The sequence below is a fragment of the Geotrypetes seraphini genome, chromosome 8, assembly GCF_902459505.1.
Source record: "Geotrypetes seraphini chromosome 8, aGeoSer1.1, whole genome shotgun sequence".
NCBI lineage: Eukaryota > Metazoa > Chordata > Amphibia > Gymnophiona > Dermophiidae > Geotrypetes > Geotrypetes seraphini.
This window is the reverse complement of record NC_047091.1, coordinates 149053004-149076502: the sequence shown is the minus strand read 5'-3', so window position 1 is coordinate 149076502 and position 23499 is coordinate 149053004. Positions and strand designations below refer to the sequence as shown.

The following is a 23499-nucleotide window of genomic DNA, read 5'->3' as shown; positions in this document are numbered from 1 at the left end:
CATGAATCATCCACATATACTTATTGAAATTTCAGCTACCTCAAATTATGCATAAATTTGCATGCCTAGGAATGTTACAGTTTCAAGGATGACTTATGTTTTCAGATATTACATATATATATTTAAAAGGCCAGGGCTGAGGCAACTAAGAAAGGCCTAATATTCGAAACAGAGAAACATAATTGCAGATAAAGGCCAAAACAGCCCATCCAGTCTGCCCATCCACAGCAACCACTATCTTCTCCTCTCCCTAAGAGATTCCACATGCCTGCTCCATGCTTTCTTGAATTCAGACATAGTCTGTCTCCACCACATTAACTGGGAGACTATTCCACGCTTCTACCACCCTTTCTGTAAAAATGTATTTTCTTAGATTACTTCTGAGCCTATCACTTCTTAACTTCATCCTATACCCTCTCATTCTGGAATTTCCTTTCAAATGAAAGAGATTTGCCTCATGTGCATTTATGCCATATAGGTATTTAAACATCTCAATCATATCTCCCCCCTTTCTTGCTTTTCCTCCAAAGAATATATATTGAAATCTTTAAGTCTGTCCCCATATGCCTTATGATGAAGACCACTGCCCATTTTAGCAGCCTTCCTCTGGACCGACTCCATACTATTTTTATCTTTTTGAAGGTGCGGTCTCCAGAATTGTACTCTTTATTCTAAATGAAGTCTCACCAGAGTTTTATACAGGGGTATCAATACCTCCATTCTCCTACTGGCCATACTTTTCCCTATGCACCCTAGCATCCTTTAGCTTTTGCTGTGCCTTTTCAACCTGTTTGGCCACCTTTAGATCATCACATATAATCACACCCAAGTGTTGCTCCTCTTTTGTGCACAAAAGTTCTTTATCCCTTAAACTGTATCATTTTCTCTGATTTTTTTGCAGCCCAAATGTATGACCTTGCATTTCTTAGCATTAAATCTTAGCTGCCAAATTTCAGACCATTCTTCAAGATTTTCTAGGTCCTTCCTCTTATTATTCACACCGTCAGGAGTGTCTACTCTATTGCAGATTTTAGTATCATCCACAAAGAGGCAAATCTTACCTGACAGCCCTTCAGCAATCACTTACAAAAATGTTAAAAAGAACAAGCCCAAGAACCAAATCTTGAGGCACACCACTGGTAGCATCCCTTTCCTCAGAAAGATCTCCATTGACCACTACCCTCTGTCACCTTCCACTCAACCAGTTCCTGACCTAGTTCATCATTTTGGGGCCCATACTTAGGGCATTCAGTGTGCCAACAGCATTCTGATTAAACAAAATGGCCTTCTTAAGCAGCAAGAACCCTAGTATTAATAAGTGAAGAATCTACTACAGATCACAACAGCCATTTTGGATTGCAGATCTGCAACAGCAGGAGTGAGTGGGCATCATTCCTGCTCCCACTAGATATCAGAGAACCTTAGAAGACTGTAAGTAAGGGATTGTAAGTAGGGTCTGCTGAGATAAGGGGGGGGGGATTCTGGGGACAGTATAACTGCACAGTGAAAGTTAGATGTAGATTTTCAATGTGGAAGTTAGATGAACATCTGTTGTGTAAGGAGTGATTGTTGATTTCTCCCTTTTGATAATACACGTCCAGGGTGGGAAGATTTTTTTTTTTTAATTTTTAGTGCAAATTTTTGGATAAGTAGAAGGGGGGATTATATATGTATTTGTCATAGAATATAATTCTGAGTGAATTTAAGTGCTGTTAAAGTGTAAATGACTGTATAATATGTTGCACTTATTTTTGGCTTTAAAATGAATAAAGACTTACAAAAACATAGAAACATAGAAAGATGACGGCAGAAAAGGGCTATAGCTCATCAAGTCTGCCCACTCTTAAGTCTATACCTAGTGACCAATTCTTTAGATCGACCCTCGTAGGGATCCCATATAGGCATCCCATTTATTCTTAAAGTCCAACACGCTGCTGGCCTCGATCACCTGCACCAGAAGCTTATTCTAACGGTCAACCACTCTTTCTGTGAAGAAATACTTCCTGATGTCGTCATGAAATTTCCCGCCCCTGAGTTTGAGCGGATGCCCTCTTGTGGCCGAGGGTCCCTTGAGAAAGAAAATATCATCTTCCACCTCGATACATCTTGTGATGTATTTAAATGTCTCAATCATGTCTCCCCTCTCCCTACGTTCCTCTAGAGTGTAGAGCTGTAATTTGTTTAGTCTCTCTTCGTACGAGAGACCCTTGAGCCCCGAGAAAAAAACATAGAAAATACAAGTACTGTAACTTTAAATGTACAGGGCCCAATATTCAAAGAATTTATGTTCTTAACTTTTAGAGTTAGTTTACTAGGGCTGAATGTTTTGGGGGGTTTTAACTTAAATTTCACTAAACTCTTAATTTTAGGAATATAAAAATGAGTAATAATGGGGTCGATTTAGGGCAGGGAAAATAAGTTAGGAGCTTAGCACTGATTTTCAGCACTAGAGTCATAAATTAAGCTCAGACCTAAATTTATGAGCATAACTTTTAAGCTCCTAAATTAAAATACATTTTCAGCTGAAAACTGTTCCTCAGTCTGGCTGAAAGCAGGATCACAAATTTAAGAGGCTAACATAGGAGCAAAGCAGCGTTTAAGTCCTACCCTGTCAAGTTGTATGAGGGAGTGTTGAAAAGCTCTTATAAGAACATAAAAATAGCCTTACTGAGTCAGAACCAATGGTCCATCTAGCCCAGTAGCCCATTCTCATGGTGGCCAATCCAGGTCACTAGTTCTTGGAAAAACCCAAAGAGTAGCATACCAAGCAGCGGCTTCCCCCATGTCTGTTTCAATAACAGGCCATGGACTTTTCCTCCAGGAAATTGTTCAAGCCTTTCTTAAAACTAGCTACTCTATCCGCTCTTACTATAATCTCTGGCAATTAATTCCAGAGCTTAACTATTCTCTGAGTGAAAAAATATTTCCTCCTATTAGTTTTAAAAGTATTTCCCTGTAACTTCCCTAGGCTTTGTAATTTTTGACAGAGTGAAAAATCAATCCACTTGTACCCATTCTAATCCTCTCAGCCATCTCTTTTCCAAGCTGAAGAGCCCTAACCTTTTTAGTCTTCCCTCATACAATAGGAGTTCCATCCCCTTTATCATCTTGGTCGCTCTTCTTTGAACCTTTTCTGGTGCTGCTATATGTTTCTTGAGATAAGGAGACCGGAATTGAACCCAGTACTCCAGGTGAGGTCGCACCATGGAGCGATACAGGGGCATTATAATATTCTTAGTCTTTTTAACCATCCCTTTTTTAATAATTCCTAGCATCTTGTTTGATTTTTTTGGGCATCACTGCTATTGGGAAAGGGTTTCAGCATATTGCCTATAATGATACCCAGATCTTTTTCTTGGGCACTGACCTTCAAAGGTGGACCCTAGCATCCGGTGGACCCTAGCATCCGACATTACTTTGCATTTTTCCACATTAAATTTCATCTGCTACTTGGACGCCCAGTCTTCCAATTTCCTGCGGGCAATTTTCCATGCTTTTTAATAACTTTGAACAGTTTATGTCATCTGCAAATTTAATCACCTCACTCGTCGTTCCAATTTCCAGATCATTTATAAATAAATTAAATAGCACCGATCCCAGTACTGATCCCTCTGGCACTCCAGTGTTTACTCTCCTCCATTGAGAAAAATGACCATTTAACCCTACCCTCTGTTTTCTATTTGATAACCATAGAAACATAAGAACTGCCATCTCCGGATCAGACTTACGGTCCATAGAGCCCGGTGATCTGCACACGTGGAGGTCCAGTCAGGTGTACACCTGGTGTAATTTTAGTCACCCATATCCCTCTATGCCTCTCGTAAGGAGATGTGCATCTAATTTGCTTTTAAATCCTAGAACGGTGGATTCCGCAATAACCTCCTCTGGGAGAGCATTCCAGGTGTCCACCACTCGTTGTGTCAGTGTGAAGCAGAACTTCCTGATATTTGTCCTGGACTTGTCCCCCCTTAGCTTCAGTCCATGTCCTCTTGTCCGTGTCATGTTGGACATGATGAATAATTTTTTTTCCTGCTCTATTTTGTCGATTCCTTTCAGTATTTTGAAAGTCTCAATCATATCCCCTCGCAGTCTCATCTTCTCAAGGGAGAACAGTCCCAGTTTCTTAAGTCGTTCCTCGTATTCCAAGTTCTCCATACCATTTATTAGCTTTGTTGCTCGTCTCTGCACCCTCTCTAGCAGTTTTATATCCTTCTTTAGGTTTGGAGACCAATGGTGGACACAGTATTCCAAGTGTAGTCTGACCATTGCCCTATAAAGCAGCATTATAACTCTCTCCGATCTACTCGTGATTCCTTTCTTTATCATGCCTAACAATCTATTTGCCCATCTAGTCTGCCCATCCGCACTAACTATAATTACTTTCTCTCTCAGAGAGATCCTATGTACCTATCCCAGGCCCTCTTGAACTCAGACACGGTCTCTGTCTCCACCACCTCCGCCGGGAGACTGTTCCACACATCTATCATCTTTTCTTTAAAAAAGTATTTCCTCAGATTACTCCGGAGCCTGTCACCTCTTAACTTCATCCTATGCCCTCTCATTGCAGAGTTTCCTTTCAAATGAAAGAGACTCAACTCATGCACATTTATATTACATAGGTATTTGAACGTCTCTATCATATCTCTCCTCTCCCATCTTTCCTCCAAAGTATACTAATTGAGATCTTTAAGTCTGTCCCCATACGCCTTATCACGAAGACTACACACCATTTTAGTAGCCTTCCTCTGGACCAGCTTCATCCTCTTTATATCTTTTTGAAGGTGCGACCTCCAGAATTGTACCTCTCCTTATGCAATCTAGCATCCTTCTAGCTTTCGCCGTCACCTTTTCAACCTGTTTGGCCACCTTAAGATCATCACATACAATCAAACCCAAGTCCCGCTCTTCCGTCATGCACATAAGTTCTTCACCCCCTAAACTGTACTGTTCCCTCAGGTTTTTGCAGCCCAAATGCATGACCTTGCATTTCTTAGCATTAAATTTTAGCTGCCAAATTTCAGACCATTCTTCAAGCTTCGCCAGGTCTTTCTTCATGTTATTCACACCATCCGGCATGTCCACAACTGAACTTTGCCACTTATCCCATGACTCTTTAATTTTCTCAGGAGCCTCTCATTAGGAACTTTGTCAAAAGCTTTCTGAAAATCTAGATATACTACATCAACCAGCTCACCTTTATCCACATGTTTATTCACACCTTCATTTTTTATCATTGTTTCCACCATTTTGTCCAGCACTGACGTAAGGTTTACTGGTCTGTAATTTCCCGGATCTCCCCTGGACCCCTTTTTGAAAATTGGCGTAAAATTGGCCAACCTTCAATCTTCAGGTAGTACAGATGATTTTAGTGATAGATTACAGATCACTAACAGCAGGTCTGCAATTTCATGTTTCAGAATGACATGGATATGACTCAATTAAAGATCTGAAACAATGTTAAAACATAGAATTTTGTTTCTGCAAATTAACACTTAATGAAATAAGAACATAAAAACATAAGAATAGCTTTCCTGGGTCATACCAATGGTTTATCAAGCTCAGTAGCTCGTTCTCATGGTGGCCAATCCAGGTCCCTAGTACCTGGCCAAAACCCAAGGAGTAGCAACATTCCATGCTACTGATCGAGGGCAAGCAGTGACTTCCCCCATGTCTTTCTCAATAACAGACTATGGACTTTTCCTCCAGGAAATTGTCCAAACCTTTCTTAAAACCAGCTACGCTGTCCACTCTTACCACAACCTCTGGCAATGCATTCCAGAGCTTAACTATTCCCTGAGTGAAAAAATACTTCCTAATATTGGTTTTAAAAGTATTTCCCTGTAACTTCATCGAGTGTCCCCTAGTCTTTATAATTTTTGACGGAGTGAAAAATCGATCCACTTGTACCTGTTCTACTCCACTCAGGATTTTGTAGACTTCAATCATATTTCCTCACTTCCCTCCAGCATCTGCTTCCCTCTCTCATCTGCCCACTTCCATTCAGCATCTGTCCCCCTCTCTCACCCCCCCCCCAGCTTCCATTCAGCATCTATCCCCCTCTTAGCGTCCCTCATTCAGCGTCTGTCCCCCTCTTTCTCCACACAATAAACCTAAAGCACCCTCAACCTCATCCCCTTATGGGGCCATATCTCTCCCTTCCCCTCACCTTCGTGGACCCTTTCCAAAACTAAAGTTCTCTCTCTCAGATGGGCCCTAACGGGGAAGCTGTTCTCACTAGTTGCACACAGCTGTCCCGAAGCTTCTCCTCTGACGCAACTTCCAATTTCTACCAGATCACATCAGATGAGAAGCTTCGGGATAGCCGTGCATGTGCAGCTAGTGAGAATGGATGCTGCATCAGGGCCCCTCTGAGAGAGAAAACTGGTTTGGAAAAGCGCTGCGAAGGTGAGAGGAAGGGAGAGAGATAGCCCGACAAGGGGACAAGATGCCCGGACAGTGGGGCACCCTGGAGCTGCGGGGTCCAGGGCAGCTGCACTGTTTGCCTTCTCTTAACACCAGCCCTGGTCATAACACCACAATGTTGGGTCCCCCTGATGTTTTCGGGCCTGAGACACGTACCTACTGGGCCTACCCTTTAATATAGCCCTAGGGACAAATTATGTTGACACCTGCTTTGTAGCTAAACAGTAGTTGGGTTACTGGATATTCTCCTACCAGTGTCTAGGTTTAGATTTAATAGATCCAGATGAAGTAAGGATAATGAACTCAGTCCCTTTGATATTCAAAGTTATTTAACTGGTCAGAAATGGATGTTGACCGGTTAAATAGCCATTTAACCGGCTAACCACGAATATACAGCACAAAATAGCCATTCTCTCTGCTGAATATACCTGGTTGGAGGCTAATGTTAACTGGCTATATCATGCGATAATTAGGGGGTTGGTTTATTAGTACTTCCTAAATATTTTGTGCATGCTAAATAAATATGATTTGTGTTAACCTATGAATTAATGTTAATTAGTCCTTCTTAAGTTCTAATTCATGTTAACAAGAAAGAATGTGTGAAACAAGTCAAAAGTCAAGTTAAAAAAATAATCTGAAAACCTGGAAAAAAATCCAAACAAACTGAAAAATGTTGCCTTGTGCCCTAGCAATTAACTGTTTACTTTGCATGAAGGCTGTTTACTTTGCATGAAGGCTCTGATTCTGTCTTTAGGTGCATGTTGCCTGTTGACATGTATGAATTCAGTGGGAAAAAAACCAAATAGGACATATTTTACAAACTATAGAAATATAATCATAAGTCTTTTTATTTTGAGGCCCACAAGGGACAGTGAGGATGAAGAAGATGAGGAAAGGAGAGGAAAAGGATGCAGCCTGCAGTATCAGCATGCAATGGTTCGAGTTTTAACACAATTTGTAGCCGAGTCATCCGATCAAGGAGGTCAGCTGACCTATATGCTAGGTTCTGATTGGCAATTTGATATCACAAATCTTGTCAGTGATTTCATGAAGGTGGAAGACTCCAAAATAGCTAAGCTGGAAGGTGGGAATGTTCTTCTTGGCCGTGAGCCTGGGATAACCACTGTTCAGGTATGTTTGGCAATACTGAGAGACAGTATGGAAAATAACAAACATCTTTTTTTGAAAATGACAATTCAGTCGTAAATATACTATTTATAATTATTTTCCGTTTATTGATATTGTTAGTGGGGGCAGAAGAGAAGGATTCTATTAGGGGTGAACATGTGAGAGTGGAAAGCTTAACTGTATGGAAGGGGGACACGAATGAAGAGATAGAAGTACCAAAAGGGAGAAAATCACAATCTCACCAGAGGCAAACATAGGAGCATAGCTGTGTCTAAGTCAGGGGTAGGCAACTCCGGTCCTCGAGGGCCAGAATCCAGTCGGGTTTTCAGGATTTCCCCAATGAATATGCATTGAAAGCAGTGCATGCAAATAGATCTCAAGCATTTTCATTGGAGAAATCCCGAAAACCCGACTGGATTCCGGCACTCGAGGACCGGAGTTGCCCACCCCTGGGTAGACTGCCAACTTGTAGGATGGGGTGCTGAAAAGTTCTCAGCCCAGCCAAAAAGAGAATGATGTGAATATGTTTTAATCAATGATCTGAAAAAAAATGTCAAAACAGAGAATTTCGTTTCTGCAAATTGGGAGGGATGGGAGGACTTAAGAGAAGCGGAAAAACAGTAGTCCAAGCTAAAAGGAGCAATAAAAATGGCTACTAACCTTTATGTGAGGAAAATAAATAAAAACAAGAGAAAAAGGAAACCGATATAGTTCTCCAAACTAGTGGCTGAGAGAATAAAGGCAAAAGAGTTGGCGTTCATGAAATATCAAAAAACTCAAGAAGAGGAGCACAGAAAGGCATTCCAGATGAAACTGAAAGAAGCCTCGAGAGAGATTCATCTGGTGAAAGCGGAAGAACAAATGGCTAGAAATGTAAAAAAAGGAGACAAAATTTTTTTTTGCAGGTATATTAGTGAAAGGAGAAAGAGATAGGAGAGACAACATATACTGTTTGTAAGGGACATCGAGGTAACAAATAATGCATAACTTGCTTGTCATTATGTCCAATGTAAATAGAAACATAGAAATATGATGGCAGATAAAGGCCAAATGGCCCATCCAGTCTGTCCATCTGCAGCGTCCACTGTCTCCTTCTCTCCCTAAGAGATCCCAAATGCCTGTCCCACACTTTTTTGAATTCAGACTAGAGAGCTGCATGGGAACGGGGACGACGGGAATCCCGCCGGACCCACGGGTTCCCCCTTCGAGTCACGGGGATCCCTTGGGGATGCCCCCTAGGATCGCGGGAATCCCATGGGGACGCCCCCTAGGATCGCGGGGATCCCGTGGGGACACCTCCGTGGGTCACAGGGTTCCTGCGGGGCTGGATATACTCAGTCGCGCGGCTCTTCTTCTCCTTACCTGCTCTGCTTGCAACACAGAGCCGAACGGAAGTCTTCCCGACATCAGCGCTGACGTCAGAGGGGAGGGAGGGCTGGGGATGGGTGGGACTTTGGCGGGGACGGGTGGGATTTCTGTCCCCGCGCAACTGTCTAATTCAGACACAGTCTTTGTCTCCACCACCTCTACCAGGAACGTGGAATAGTGTGGTAAATGCAATTATACAGTATTCAGTACCATAATTAAACCAAGTAGCATAAAGTTTACCATCTAAGCACAACATGAAAGTAAGCTACTGTACTTGTGCGTTCACTTGTACATCAGACAGGATATTAGACCTGCTACAGACATAAAACAAACAGTTCATTATTCAAAATGATTTAACCAGCCAGAAATGGCTCCTGGCCAGTTAAATCATCAGTTTGGGGCTAAGCAGTCATTTTGAGTGGCACTTAACCAAGTTTCCAAGTTTATTATTTCTTTGCTATACCGTCCATCAAAATTTATCTAGATGGTTTATATTTAAAAACAGAAATAAAAATAGCTCCACATAACAATTAAATGTGGAGGAGGGGGGGAAGTTACAGATACCGTACAAGACTAACATGACATGGGGGAGGTACAAAAGGTGGTAAAAAAATACATCGAGTTAAAATAAAATATAAAAAGATGGCGGGGCATGGATAGAACATTAGGAGATAATTCGCCTCTAAAGAAGTGTTTGGTGTTGAAAATGTCTGCCTATTTGGGGGGCGTTCTGGGGTGCAGTCAACACATAACTGTCCAAGTTATCTGCATAAATAGGACCACTTAAAAGCAGTCCTGTCTTTCTGTGGTGCTTCCTAACTGGTTAAGTGCCAAATATTGCACTTAACTGGCATTTGTTGGAGAATGGAGACTTAATGTTAATATAATAGCTTGACCACTTTAATTTTTTCTTCCAAGCACACATCTCTGATTTTAACCTCTATAAAGTACACAAAAGAACAGGTCAAATATCAGTCAAGACAATACTTAGCCTCCGAGTTGGGCTAAGTATAGGGGTTTGGCATATTTGCTTGCTCTAAGAAACAGGATGACAGTATTGAGCAGAAGACAGAAACAGAGTTTATCCAGGAATGCTAAAATAAATAGGCTTTGTTTGAAGTCACTAACAAGCTGCTTCTCCACCTTTTTTTCCTGTGATTCTCAGACTTTATCTATAATGAGCAATTACTTCAGACTACTCTTCCTGTCTCTGCCTGGTACATAGCATTTCTTTCACTTTTCTGAATCTTGGTTCTATGATTTTTCTGCTTTTATAATCTGATGCTGTTTTATGTACAACACACTTTATATTTATACTAGCTTTTTAGCCGTTACATTAACGGGTGCTAGAATAGATGTGTAGACTTAGGCATTTCTTTCTTTCTGTCTGTTTTTCTTTCTCTCTCCCTGCCCCCTTTCTTTCTTTCTGTTTCTCTCCCTGGCCTCCTCCTGTCTGTCTTTCTTTCTTTCTGTCTCCCTGGCCCCTGTCTCTGTCTTTCTTTCTGTCTCTCTCCCTGCCCGCTGTCTGTCTGTCTTTCTTTTTTATGTTTCTCCCCCCTGTCCAGCAGCACCCCTTCCCTGCTCCCCCTGTCCAGCAGCACCCCTTGCTTGCTCCCCCTGTCCAGCAGTAGCCCTTTTCTCTTACTTTTACCTCCCCCTAGTCCAGTAGTACTCCTTCCCTGCTCCCCCTGTCCAGCATCACCCTTTCCCTACTTCCCCTGTCCAGCAGTAGCCCTTCTCCCTTACTTTTACCTCCCCCCTGTCCAGTAGTACCCCTTCTCCCTTCCCTGCTCCTCCTGTCCAGCATCTGCTAGCCCGGGCAGCCTTGGGGCTTTTGCTAGGCCTGCCCGCCTTGCATTATCGAAGTGGACCGGCCTAGCAAATGTCCCGCGGCTGCTTGATGAAACCGTGGCTGCTGCCGCTGCTGGTCCGGGACGGGAGGTGGGGGGGAAGAAGAGATGTCTCGGCAGCGGCAGAAAGTCAGCCAGCGTTGGAGATTGGGGCAGGAAATCAGCTGAGGCAGGCACTGCACATGCACGGCACGAAGCATGGAAGCACGGAGATTGAAGTGGACATGCGCACTAAGGGTTTTATTATAGTGGATGGGCTTCATGCACACTAATTCTCTGTACGATTAATAAGTATTTTTTGCTTCTGCGTTTTCTTTCTCATGCTGTCCACTCTTACAATCTGGTATCACCACTAATTAGGGCCTGTGTTTCTTTGTTGTGAGCTTTCTTTCTTTGCTGATAAGAAACTGATTGAGGCCTGTGTTTGAGGTCTAGTTCTACTCCTCACAAATTCGCATTATTCTGTTCCTTTACAATTACAGTTTTATTTCTCTGATAAGACATCACATGATGAGGTTATGGAGAGTGAGAGAGGGACGCCTGGACCATAAAGAGATGCAATAGCCAAAAATCAATTATAGTATTTCAATTAAACTTTTGCCTTCCATTTAATATTTGGTCAGCAACAGGTGAACATAATATACCGCACAAGAGGTTTTTAGTGTTGGCCAGCGGGCTGAATGCTCCGCGCTGCTCCAACAATCATAGACTTCCTATGAACATCAGAGCAATTTAGAGCATTCAGCGTGCCAGCCAGCGCTAAATGCATCATATGGTTTTGAAAAAGGGGGGGGAAGGGGGTTAAATATTTCCTTGCCAATGATTTCCTATCATCCCATTAAAAAGGCTGATGTACTGTATGCCTTGTTATTTCTAAAAGATATGACGTACCCTAGCTGGAAAAGAAACACTTGAAAGACATGAAAAGCACAAAAAAAAGGGCTCCTTTTACGAAGCTACGTTAGCGGCTTTATTGCACGCACATTTTTAGAGAGCGCTAATCCCTGCTAGCCGAAAAACTACCGCCTCCTCAAGAGGCGGTAGCGGCTAGTGCGGCCAGCAAATTAGCGTGCACTATTATGCACGTTTAACCGCTAACGGGGCTTCGTAAAAGGAGCCCAAAGTTTATTGCTTGACCTCTAGGTTATACAAGCTAATGAATATGTAACAGAATACTATAGGCTCTGGGTCCAGTAAATGGGACTCTGTTCTTGTTCTGTTTTCAGGGAGTGTTTTACCTAACCAGGACAGACTCCCAAATGTTCTCCCTTCCCTGTCTGTTTTTTTGTTAGTGTCTTTATAGAAGTATATGTCATTTTGTGCTAGCTTTTCTTAGTGCTTTGTGATAGAATTTGGGCTATAAGTGTGTAACCTTTTTTCTAAGTGTGTATGAGAATATAAGAATAAACAGAGATAAAAAGAGAAAAGAATTGTATATGTGCACAAAAGTTCTTCACCCCCTAAACTGTACCAGTCCTTCGTGTGTTTGTAGCCCAAATGCATGACTGTGCATTTCTTAGCATTAAATTTTAGCTGCCAAATTACAGACTATTCTTCAAGCTTCGCCAGGTCTTTCTTCATGCCATTCACACCATCCGGAGTAGATTTTGGTAACATCCGCAAAGAGGCAAATCTTACCCGACAGCCCTTCAGCAATATTGCTTATAAAAATGTTAAAAAGAATAGGCCCAAGAACAGAACCTTGAGGCACACCACTGGTAACATCCCTTTCCTCAGAGCGATCTCCATTGATCACTACCCTCTGTCACCTTCCACTCAACCAGTTCTTGACCCAGCCTATCACTTTGGGACCCATCCTGAGGGCATTCAGTTTATTTATTAGACGTCTGAGTGGAACACTGTCAAAGGCTTTGCTAAAATCTAAATACACCATATCTAGCACACTCCCTCTACCCAATTCTCTGGTCACCCAGTCAAAGAAATTGATCAGATTTGTCTGACAAGACCTACCTCTAGTGAATCCATGTTGCCTCTGGTCCTCTAATTCACCGGATTCCAGAAACTTCACCATTCTGTGTTTTAAAAGCGTTTCCATTAATTTGCTTGCCACAGAAGTCAGACTTACCGGCCTGTAATTCCCTATTTCTTCCTTACTTCCACTTTTGTGGAGAGGAACCACATCCGCCCTTCTCTAGTCCTCTGGTACCACTCCTGACTCTAGAGACTCATTGAAAAGGTCAGTCAGCGGAGCCACCAGAACTTCCCTAAATTCCTTCAGCACCCTCAGATGTACACCATCCGCCCCCATCACTTTGTCTACCTTTAATTTAGCTAGCTCCTCACGAACACAACCCTCTGAAAATCGATTGAGGTCTACCATTCCACCACCCCTATTCGCATTTGTCTTCTGCGATCTCGCTCCCGGATCTTCAACTGTGAACCCAGAACAGAAATATTTATTAAGCAATTCAGGCTTTTCTTTATCAGCTTCTACATAAGAACATAAGAATTGCCACTGCTGGGTCAGACCAGTGGTCCATCATGCCCAGCAGTCCACTCACACGGCGGCCCTTAGGTCAAAGACCAGTGCCCTAACTGAGTCTAGCCTTACCTGCGTACGTTCTGGTTCAGCCGAAAATTGTCTAACTTTGTCTTGAATCCCTGGAGGGTGTTTTCCCCTATCACAGATTCCGGAAGAACATTCCAGTTTTCTACCACTCTCTGAGTGAAGAAGAACTTCCTTACGTTTGTACGGAATCGATCCCCTTTCAACTTTATAGAGTGCCCTCTCGTTCTCTCTACCATGGAGAGGGTGAACAACCTGTCTTTATCTACTAAGGACTCCTTTTACGAAGCTGCAATAGCGTTTTTTGCGCATGCAGGATTTTAGTGCACGCTAAACCCACGCTATGTGGCTAGAACTAACGCCAGCTCAATGCTGGCGTTAAGGTCTAGCACACGCTAAAACCGCTATCACAGCTTAGTAAAAGGAGCCCTAAGTCTATTCCCTTCATCATCTTGAATGTTTCGATCATGTCCCCTCTCAGTCTCCTCTTTTCCTCCCCTTCACTTTTGAGTCTCAGAATGCCACTTTTGTACTTCTTCCTATCACTGATATATCTAAAAAAAAGTTTTGTCTCCCCGTTTTACCGTGCCAGCTGTTTTTTCTTCCAGATGCACATCTATAGTTAACACAGGAGATCAATGGCATAGTGAGTGTGACCGGAGCCCTCTTGTCCGTACCCCTGCCGCACATGCGCCCTTTCCCATACCTTTTTATCTTCGGTGCGAGCAGGCACGCATCGGCTTCGACACTCTCTGACATCACTTCCTAGGCGCGGGCGTCGTAAGTGACGTCAGAGGGAGCGCCAAAGCCTACATGAGCAGCTAGTTCGTGGCTGCTCGTGCTGAAGTTAAAAAGCTACGGGGGAAGGGAAGGAGCATGCGAGCGGCAGGGGGAGGAGTGGGAAGGGGCGGAGAGCAGGAGGGGTGCCAGTGCCCCGAGGAAGACTGCGCCCGGGGAGGACCGCCCTCCCCCCACCCCTTACTATGCCACTGCAGGAGATGATGTTGAGCAGTTAATGCACTTCAAGGTCTAATTAACTGCAATACACCATCTTCCATTCAATTAATAGGCATTAATTTTTTTTTTAATTGAATGGCAAAAGGGGAGAGTATGGGGCATTGGTTAAAGCTACAGCCTCAGCACCCTGAGGTTATGGGTTCAAACCCACGCTGCTTCTTGTGACCCTGGGCAAGTCACTTATTCCCCCCATCACCCCAGGTACATTAGATAGATTGTAAGCCTGCAGGGACAGACAAGGAACAATGCTCAAGAACCTGATTAAATATATGTAAACTGTTCTGAGCTCCCCTGGGAGAACAGTATAGAAAATTGAATAAATAAATAGTGTGAAAAGTTTCAGCCCCTGATAACCAGAGCTGGTATTGTGACATCATAATGCTTCAGTCCACCAATGCCTAAAAGCCAACTTCATCAGTGATGTCACAATGGCTTGATTGTCCTATACATGGCTCACTTTTGATTTCTAGAGTGGTGCAGTAGTTGTGGGTTCAAACCTACGCTACTCCTTGTGACCCTGGGCAAGTCACTTAATCCACCCATTGCCCCAGGTACATTAGATAGATTGTGAGCTCATTGGGACAGATAGGAAAAATGTTTAAGTACCTGAATAAATTCATGTAAACCGTTCCTTGGGAGAACAGTATAGAAAATTGAATAGATAAATAAAATAGTGGGAATGTTTCATGAATTAACACAGAGGATTTTCAGTTAGTATGTCTTAATTTTGGTAATTAACATAATCTAACTGCCAAACAGTAAGGGAAAGGGGATGGAATTTGATATACTGCCTTTCTATGTTTACAATCAAAGCGCCAGATTCACTAACCTGCCCGATCGGTCCCAATCCAAGCAGGTCCAACGAATTCTTCAACATCCAGTATGCAGATGGGGACGATCGTAGAAATGCCCCCATCTGCCGACACGGATCGCAGGTGTGCGACCCCGACGCATGCGCAGACCATCTGTAGATGGTCTGTACATGCATCTAGGCCCGTCCAGCCGCGACTTTTTTATTTTTTAACTTTTTGGACTACTAGATTCACAGCGCGCCAATTCTCCTGCTCTCCCCTTCCAAATCCCTTTCTCCTCCCTTACCACAGACTGACCCCAACCTGCGTTGCTCCCAGAAAGCCGGTCCCGCTCTTGCCAGATGCTGCCCTCACCTTGCCGCTGTAATGTAGCGTGCTGGGCCAGGCGCGCTCGTGTCCTCAGGGAGGAATGCAGCCGCGGGCTCTTCTCTCGGCTTACTCCAGGCTAATAATACTCCGGTCATGTTGTACGCGTTAGTGTAACAATCCTTACAGGTCCTGCCTCTATCCAAAGGAGCAGCGTGACCGGACCCGACTCTTCTGCTCCCTGGCGGCGGCGCCACTCAGCTGGTCATGCCCTGTAGTGCCTCAGCTGCGCCTTCCCTGCAGTGTGAGCCCGCTGGTTTAAAGCGGGGCTGCACTGTGGCGTGAAGCCCCGCTTTAAACCCACGGGCTCGCAAAGTAGGGAAGGTAGCAGAGATCGGTCTGGGCGGCGAGATTGCTTAAGTTGCTTCATTGGGATCCAACAGGCACTGCTCTCCTCCCGGCTTGACAGTTGGAAAAGAGGGTTTGTGACTGGTCCACAGCAGTCGCTTCTTCAGTTGATCGGCCAGCCCAGTTGGATCAAGAATTTTGTGTTGTGAATTGCGTCCCTGCCTACTTTGCATGCATGGATTCGAAGCGGATCGTTGGAGAGGTTAGTGAATGGGGCCAGAAGGAAATTTGATCGTAAAGGGGTCGCAAATAGAGAATGACACGGGGGAAAAATCTGTCCCCGTCACTAGCCCACCATCCCCTTCACCGCCCCGTCACCACCATCCCCTTCACTGCCCCGTCACCATTACTGTCATCCCATTCACCACCCCATCCCCGTCTCCACAGCATCCATACAAGCCTCAGTACTGCAATATTTAGCTTATTCCTTCTTTATAAATCAAAGTTCTGGTTGCTGAACTGGAGAAAGAGATGTTCAACTGGCAGGGCTTTGTTTATACATTTTTATCAACACAACTAATATACTACTTTATCCTAAAGCAAAAAAAAAAGAAAAAGAAAATAAATAGAATTTTTTTTGCTACCTTTGTTGTCTGGTTTCTGCTTTCCTCATCTTCTCATTCAATTCCTTCCATCCATTGTCCGTCTTCTCTCTGCGCCTTCCATTTGCTCTGTTACTGTGCCTCTCCCTTCACTTCCCCCCCCCCCCCAATTGGTCTGGCACCCATCTTCTTCCCTCCGCTCCCCCATCTGGCATCTCTGTCTTCTTCCCTTCCAGCGTCTCTCCCCACTCTCTCTTCCCCATTCCTTTCAGCGTCTTCTCCCCACTCTGTCATCCCCATTTCCCTTCAGCATCTTCTCCCCACTCTCTGATCCCCCATTTCCCTTCAGCGTCTTCTCCCCACTCTCTCTTCCCCATTTCCCAGCATCTTCTCCCCACTCTGTAATCCCCATTTCCCTTCAGCGTCTTCTCCCCACTTCCTCCACCCCACCTTCCCCAGGTCCCTTCAGCATCTCCCCACTTTCTCCACCCCACCTTTCTTCCCTTTCTCCCTCCCTGCCCCTTACCTTCGCTGCAGGCAATTTCAAAATATGTTTCCTACCAGCAGCCGGAGCGTTGAAATTGCATGTGACTGCAGGAAAGGTCGTCTCTGATGCAACTTCCAGTTGGGTCAGAGATTACCTTTACGGCAGCCACACGTGATTTCAATGCTCCGGCTGCTGGTAAAGAAGCACATTTAGAGAAATTCCCTGCCACGAAGGTAAGGCAGGGAGGGAGATGTGATCGGGTTCAGGCTGCGGCAGTGGCAATCAGGATGGAGGGAGGGAGGGAGATGCTTGGGCAGCAATTGGACTCAGGCTGCGGTGATCGGGCGGCGGCTATCAGAATGGAGGGAGGGAGCGTGATTGGTGACCGTGTGCGTTCCCTCCCTTCATTGCGGAGACAAGGCCATTCACCACTCCACAGGGCGGTGAATGGTCTTCTCCCCATAACTGCGGCAACCACTTCCTTTCTCTCCCCCATTTTGGCGGGTTACAACCAGTAACCAGTAACTAGTCGGAAACCGATCGGTACACGATCGGTTTGCTTTGTGAATCTAGCCCAAAGTGGTTTACAAATTGTACCCGAGGCAATGAAGGGTTAAGCGACTTGCCTAGAGTCTCAAGAGCTGGAAATCAAACCACTGTACTAACCATTAAGCTACTTCTATACCAGTGGTCTCAAACTCAAATCCTTTGCAGGGCCATATTTTGGATTTGTTTGTACTTGGAGGGCAGAAAAAAATAGTTAATGTCTCATTAAAGAAATTACAATTTTGCATGAGGTAAAACTCTTTATAGTTTATAAATCTTTCCTTTTGGCTAAGTCTTAATAATAATATTGTCATTTATAGATCAATAAATTTTTTTATTTGACTTTTGTGATTATGATAAACATACCGAGGGCCTCAAAATAGTACCTGGCGGGCCGTGAGTTTGAGACCACTGGTCTATACGGTCATACCAATCATTCACATCCATGGGGGCATTGTCTTCCACGACCAAAATTCCTCAAACAATAGTATATTTCTAAATGATCTCTGAAGAAAATATTTCTATAGAATAGTAGATGGTGTAGGATAGACATTTAAAGATATATATATATATATTATACCTGTAGCATTGGGTTGCGAGTGCAGTGGTTTTGACCAGGAGTTAATGCAAGACTTGTTTGGAAAAAGAAGGCAGCGCAGTCTCACTGAATAATGAACAAGCATAGTCGGTGGCATGCTTTGGCATGGAATGAATTGCAGTTTGTGTACCAGAACAAATAAACAGTTCAATATCTTATTTTCCCATTTTAAGGTTCTGTCTCCTCTGTCTGATTCCATCTTGGCTGAGAGAACCGTGACTGTGCTGGATGACCGAGTAACGATCATAGACCTTGGAGTTCAGCTCGTAGCTGGCTTGTCTCTGTCTTTGCAAGGAAGCAAAGAAAACAAAAGAGCAATTGTAACCACCGCATCCGCCCATGATATTCTTCATGCCCCCAAACAGGTATTATTTACGCTTCCTCTTGTAAAGAATGGCTCAGTTTGCTCAGGTCCCTAGAATGGAAAGGAAAATGAAGGAGTCCTTTTACTAAGGTGCAGGGAAACAAATGCAATTACTGTGCATTACTTGTAAAAAAAAAATAAAAAAGCAAAATGCAGTATCTGCAGAAATGGGATGGGGATGGGGGGGGGGGGGACAGCATCTTCCCATACAATTAATGCAGAGAAAAAACATCTACCTGTAATGCTATAGACTTATGTGTACAATTTTATGCTTTAGTATGCAAAGTTGCATGCACAAGTTATATGATAATATCAGTTATGTGTGTAACTTAATTGAATAATTAGCTGCTAATTGGTGTTAACCAATTATTGGCTACAATTAGTCTTAATTGGTACTAATTTCCACTAATTAGTGGTTACGAATGTAACTGCCCTTATTTGGCATTCTGTAAATTGCATGCGCAAAATCCATAAGTGTGCAGTGGCAAGAGGCATGGTCCTGGGAGGGGCACGGGCAGTAGAGAATGACACGGGGACAAATTTTTCCCCATTCCTGCTGGAACTCATTTTCCTGTACCGTCCCTGCGAGTTCTTTTCTGGTCCCTGCCCCATTCCTGCAAGCTCTGTCCTCATCCCTCAAACCCTATAAAATCATAAGTAGCAACATTCTAGAGCTCAGATTGTGATGTCATAATGCCTCATTCCACCAATGCCTAAGCTCTGTCCTCATCTGCGCAAGCCTCAAACACTTCAAAATCATAAGTAGGAACATTCTAGAGCTCAGATTGTGATGTCATAATGCCTCATTCCACCAATGCCTAAGCTCTGTCCTCATCTGCGCAAGCCTCAAACACTTTAAAATCATACGTGTTTGAGGCTAGCGCAGTTAAGGCAGAGCTTATAGGAATGGGGCAAGGACAAGGACAGCAACAAAACTTGCGGGGAAGGGATGAGGAAATTGAGTTCGTGCAGGGATGGGAAAAAATTTGTCCCCCTTCCATTCTGTAATGGGCGGGTCTGGTACATGCACATCTTAAAGAATGCTAACATTTACACAGAAACACGAAGGCAGATAAAGGCCAAATGGCCCATCCAGTCTGCCCATTCACAGCATCCACTAACTCATCCGTCCAGTTGCCAGTCATTAAGCTAGCGTAGGTTCTCACACCTAAAGTTTGGTTCGTAAATGCGTAGTTGCTATTTTGACATTACCCGCACAATTGCTGAGATGGGATTTGCGCTTAGCGCACATCATCCTGGCATCTATCTTTAGGCAATTTATAGAGAATTATCACTTTAGGCCAAGATTCTCTAAACGGCGCTGGCTTATAGGTGCCCAAACGCAGTAAAAAAAATGCTGTTGAAATGAAGGATTTGCGTTTTAGGGCACCTATTGATGCCTAAGAAATCGGCGCCAGAGTCATACTTCGTAGGCGCTTTAGGCCTCCTAACATCACTGTGGGCAAGGCTAAAGCCGGAAGTGGCATTAAGCGGCCTAAAGCACCTATGGAGGCGCTATTCACATCATAGATAGAAACATAGAAACATAGAAATTGACGGCAGAAAAGGGCCATAGCCCATCGAGTCTGCCCATACCAATGACCCACTCCCTGATTCTTACTCTCCTAGAGATCCCACATGAATATCCCATTTTCTCTTGAAATCTAACACGCTGCTGGCCTCAATCACCCGCTGAGGCAGCTCGTTCCAATGATCTACCACCCTTTCGGTGAAGAAGTACTTCCTAGCATCACCCCGAAATTTCCCTCCCCTGATTTTCAGCGAGTGTCCTCTGGTTACCGAGGGCCCTGTAAGACTGAAGATATCATCTTTCACCTCTATACGCCCAGTAATATACTTAAAGGTCTCAATCATGTCCCCTCTCTCTCTTCGCTCCTCCAGTGAGTACATCCGCAGAAATGTAGGCTGGCGCGTACCTTTGCTGGAGGAGCAATTCTGTACCAATTGGCATCACATGAATGACAAGCAGACAATGGTGCCAGTTACAGAATTTGGGCCTTATATGCGCATGTGGCCCGAATTCTGTAACTTTATTTATTTATTTAGATTTTTATCCCGTCCTCCCAGTAGCTCAGAACGGTCTACAAGTAAACATTCACAATGGAGTGCAATTGGACATACAAGATTATACAGTAGATTTAAATGTTTGGACATACACAACTGTGCAGCAGTTTAAATACAGGGACTATACAGCAAATTAAGAGCAATAGTTTAAATATAAGTAGTTTAGACAGTTTGAATACAAGTTATTTGAGTACAGGCTGAGAGAGGACTATATAGGAATTAGGGGGGAGATTAGATAGGCGAAGGAAGAGTAGAGGTGGGGCTTAAGGGGGAGGGGTGCAGACTGAGGGTGACCTTTAGTTGAAGAGGAGGGTCTTTACCATTTTCCGGAATGTCATTAAAGAGTTCTGTAGTCTGAGTTGAGGGGGGAGTTGGTTCCAGAGATGGGGAAATGAAGTGCTGAAGGAGCGTTTGCGGGCGGTTTCTGAGAGGAGGGACCTTCCGGGGGGAATGCATAGGCGTATCTCCGATTCTGAGCGGAGGGTGCGGGTGGTGATGTAGATGGGTAGCTTGGATTTTATGCAGGAGGGGGTGGTGGCATAAATTATTTTATGCGCTATTGCAGGTGCCTAGATTTGGGTGCATCCATAGAGGTTGTGTAAAAGCTGATGCCTAGATTCAGGAGATAACACATTTAATATTCTAGTCCAGTGTCTCTCAAACTGTGTATCGTGGCATAGTGGTATCCCATAGCAACGGTGAGATTCTGGGTGTGCCACGAGAGAATCCCAAATTTTACTTTACTTTTTAAAAATTCCCTTCATTCCTATACACTAGAAAAGATGACATGTACATCGCGTACGCAAGAGTCTGTCAGTGTTATGTCTATGTGCGTGACGATACAACCGCACAGACAAGCATCATTCTTTGACGTGATTGATCCTTGAACACTAACTGCGAGTAATTCTGTTTTTATTTTTTATGCAATAGTTATTATAACTTGAGCAACAAAGCAATCAAAGCTTTGTTACCGTTTGGATCTTATCTTTGCGAACTTGGATTTTTCAACTCGTGACAGAAATTAAATAAAAAAGAACAACTGCAGATGGTGCATGATGAAATGCGTGTTTGCTTGTCAACTATTAAGCCGTGTTTTCAGTTAAATTTGCATTCAAAAACAAGCACATGCATTTCATTGATTAGCAATTCTATTCTATCTACTTTAGTTTCACCATTGTTACAATTACCTGTAAATAGATTAAAGAACTTTAAATAAATAACCCTCAGATTTAATTTTTGATAGTTTTGCAATTTTATAAATTCAATTATAATATGCTATGAAAATAATTTGCTCTGTTAAGTGTACCACAGCTAAAAACGTTTGAGAGACACTGTTCTAGTCTAGAAGTTATAAATTTAAGGGATCCTTTTACTAAGCTGCGCTAGTGGTTTTAGCGTGCATGCTAGACGCTAATGCCAGCATTGAGCTGGCATTAGTTCTTGGCACGTAGTGTGGGGTTAGCGCATGTGGCAACACAGCATGCGCTAAAAAAGTTAACGCACCTTAGTAAAAGGAGTCCTATGTGTTTGTCCCCTGCCTACACTCCACTCAGACTCTGCTCATGGTGAAGGCCCACCTGCAAATCACACTATTAATAAATTGTTGGTATAAACACACGTATGTGGTCACATATGCTCACTTATGGCTAGAATATCAGCACATTCAGATCCTGATTCTATAAAAGATGCCTAAAGATAGGTACCTAGATCGGCACTGATAAAGAACAATTAGCAGCTCATAATTGGCTAAAATTAATTGGGTGGTAGAGCACCTAACTCGGTAGGCGCCTAAGACTTTCAGACAATTTTAGTGATAGGTTACAGATCACTAACAGTAAATCAGCAATTTCATGTTTGAGTTCTTTCAGTACCCTGGGATGTATACCATCCAGTCCAGGTGATTTATTATAAGAACATTAGAATAGTCTTATTGGGTCAGACCAATGGTCCATCAAGCCCAGTAGCCCTTTCTCACGGTGGCCAATCCAGGTCACTAGTATCTGGCCAAAACCCAAAGAGTAGCAACATTCCAGCATCTCAAAGAAGATCAAGATTCCGGAACCCCAATGAGAGCAACATTCCAGAGCTGAGATTGTGATGTCATAATGCCTCATTCTACAGTGCCTCAGAACCAACCTCATCAGTGATGTTACAATGGCTTAAATGTCCTATATTTGGCTCACATAAGAGCATAAGAATAGCCATACTGGGTCAAACCAATGGTCCATCAAACCCAGTAGCCCGTTCTCACGGTGGCCAATCCAGGTCACTAGTACCTGGCCAAAAACCCAAAGAGTAACAACATTCTGTGCTACCGATCCAGGGCAAGCAGTGGTTTCCCCCATGTCTTTCTCAATAACAGACTATGGACTTTTCCTCCAGGAACTTGTCCAAACCTTTCTTAAAACCATCCACGCTATCCGCTCTTACAACATCCTCTGGCAATGCGTTCCAGAGCTTAACTATTATCTGAATAAAAAAAAATTCATCCTATTGGTTTTAAAAGTATTTCCCTGTTACTTCATCGAGTGTCCCCCCCCTCCCCCAGTCTTTGTACCTGTTCTACTCCACTCAACTTGTCCCCGACCCACAGGAACTCAATTTCCCCGTTCCATCCCCGCGAGTTTTGTCGCAGTCCCTGCCCCATTCCTGCAAGCCCTGCCCTAACCGCACAAGCCCCGAACACTTATGATTTTTAAGTGTTCGAGGCTTATGCAGATGAGGACAGAGCCGGCAGGAATGGGGCAGGGACAGGAAAAGAGATTGCGGGGATGGGACGGGAAAATGGCTTAGTACATATTCCAGGTTCACTGAGATTTCTTTCAGTTCTTCCCCACCATCACCCTTGAAAACCATTTCCAGTTCAGGTAGATCTCTTAAATCTTCTGTAACGACAGAAGCAAAGAATTCATCCATTCTCTCTGCTATGGCCTTATCCTAACTGAGCCTTATCCTTGATCATCCAACGGTCCCAGAGATTTCCTCACAGGTTTTCTGCTTCTGGTGTACCTAAAAAAAAAATTGCTACTACGAGCTTT

The 23499-nt window shown here is 43.7% G+C and overlaps 1 protein-coding gene across 1 annotated transcript in view; it reads left to right on the top strand.

Moving 5' to 3' along the window:
* The window catches only part of TMEM132B (transmembrane protein 132B), a 709727-nt gene that overhangs the window by 679507 nt on the left and 6721 nt on the right, over positions 1–23499 (top strand). Inside the window, exons 7-8 of the mRNA XM_033956153.1 lie at positions 7281–7554; positions 18186–18377. Coding sequence (XP_033812044.1) covers positions 7281–7554; positions 18186–18377 — 466 coding nt within the window. The remainder of the gene's footprint in view (positions 1–7280; positions 7555–18185; positions 18378–23499) is intronic.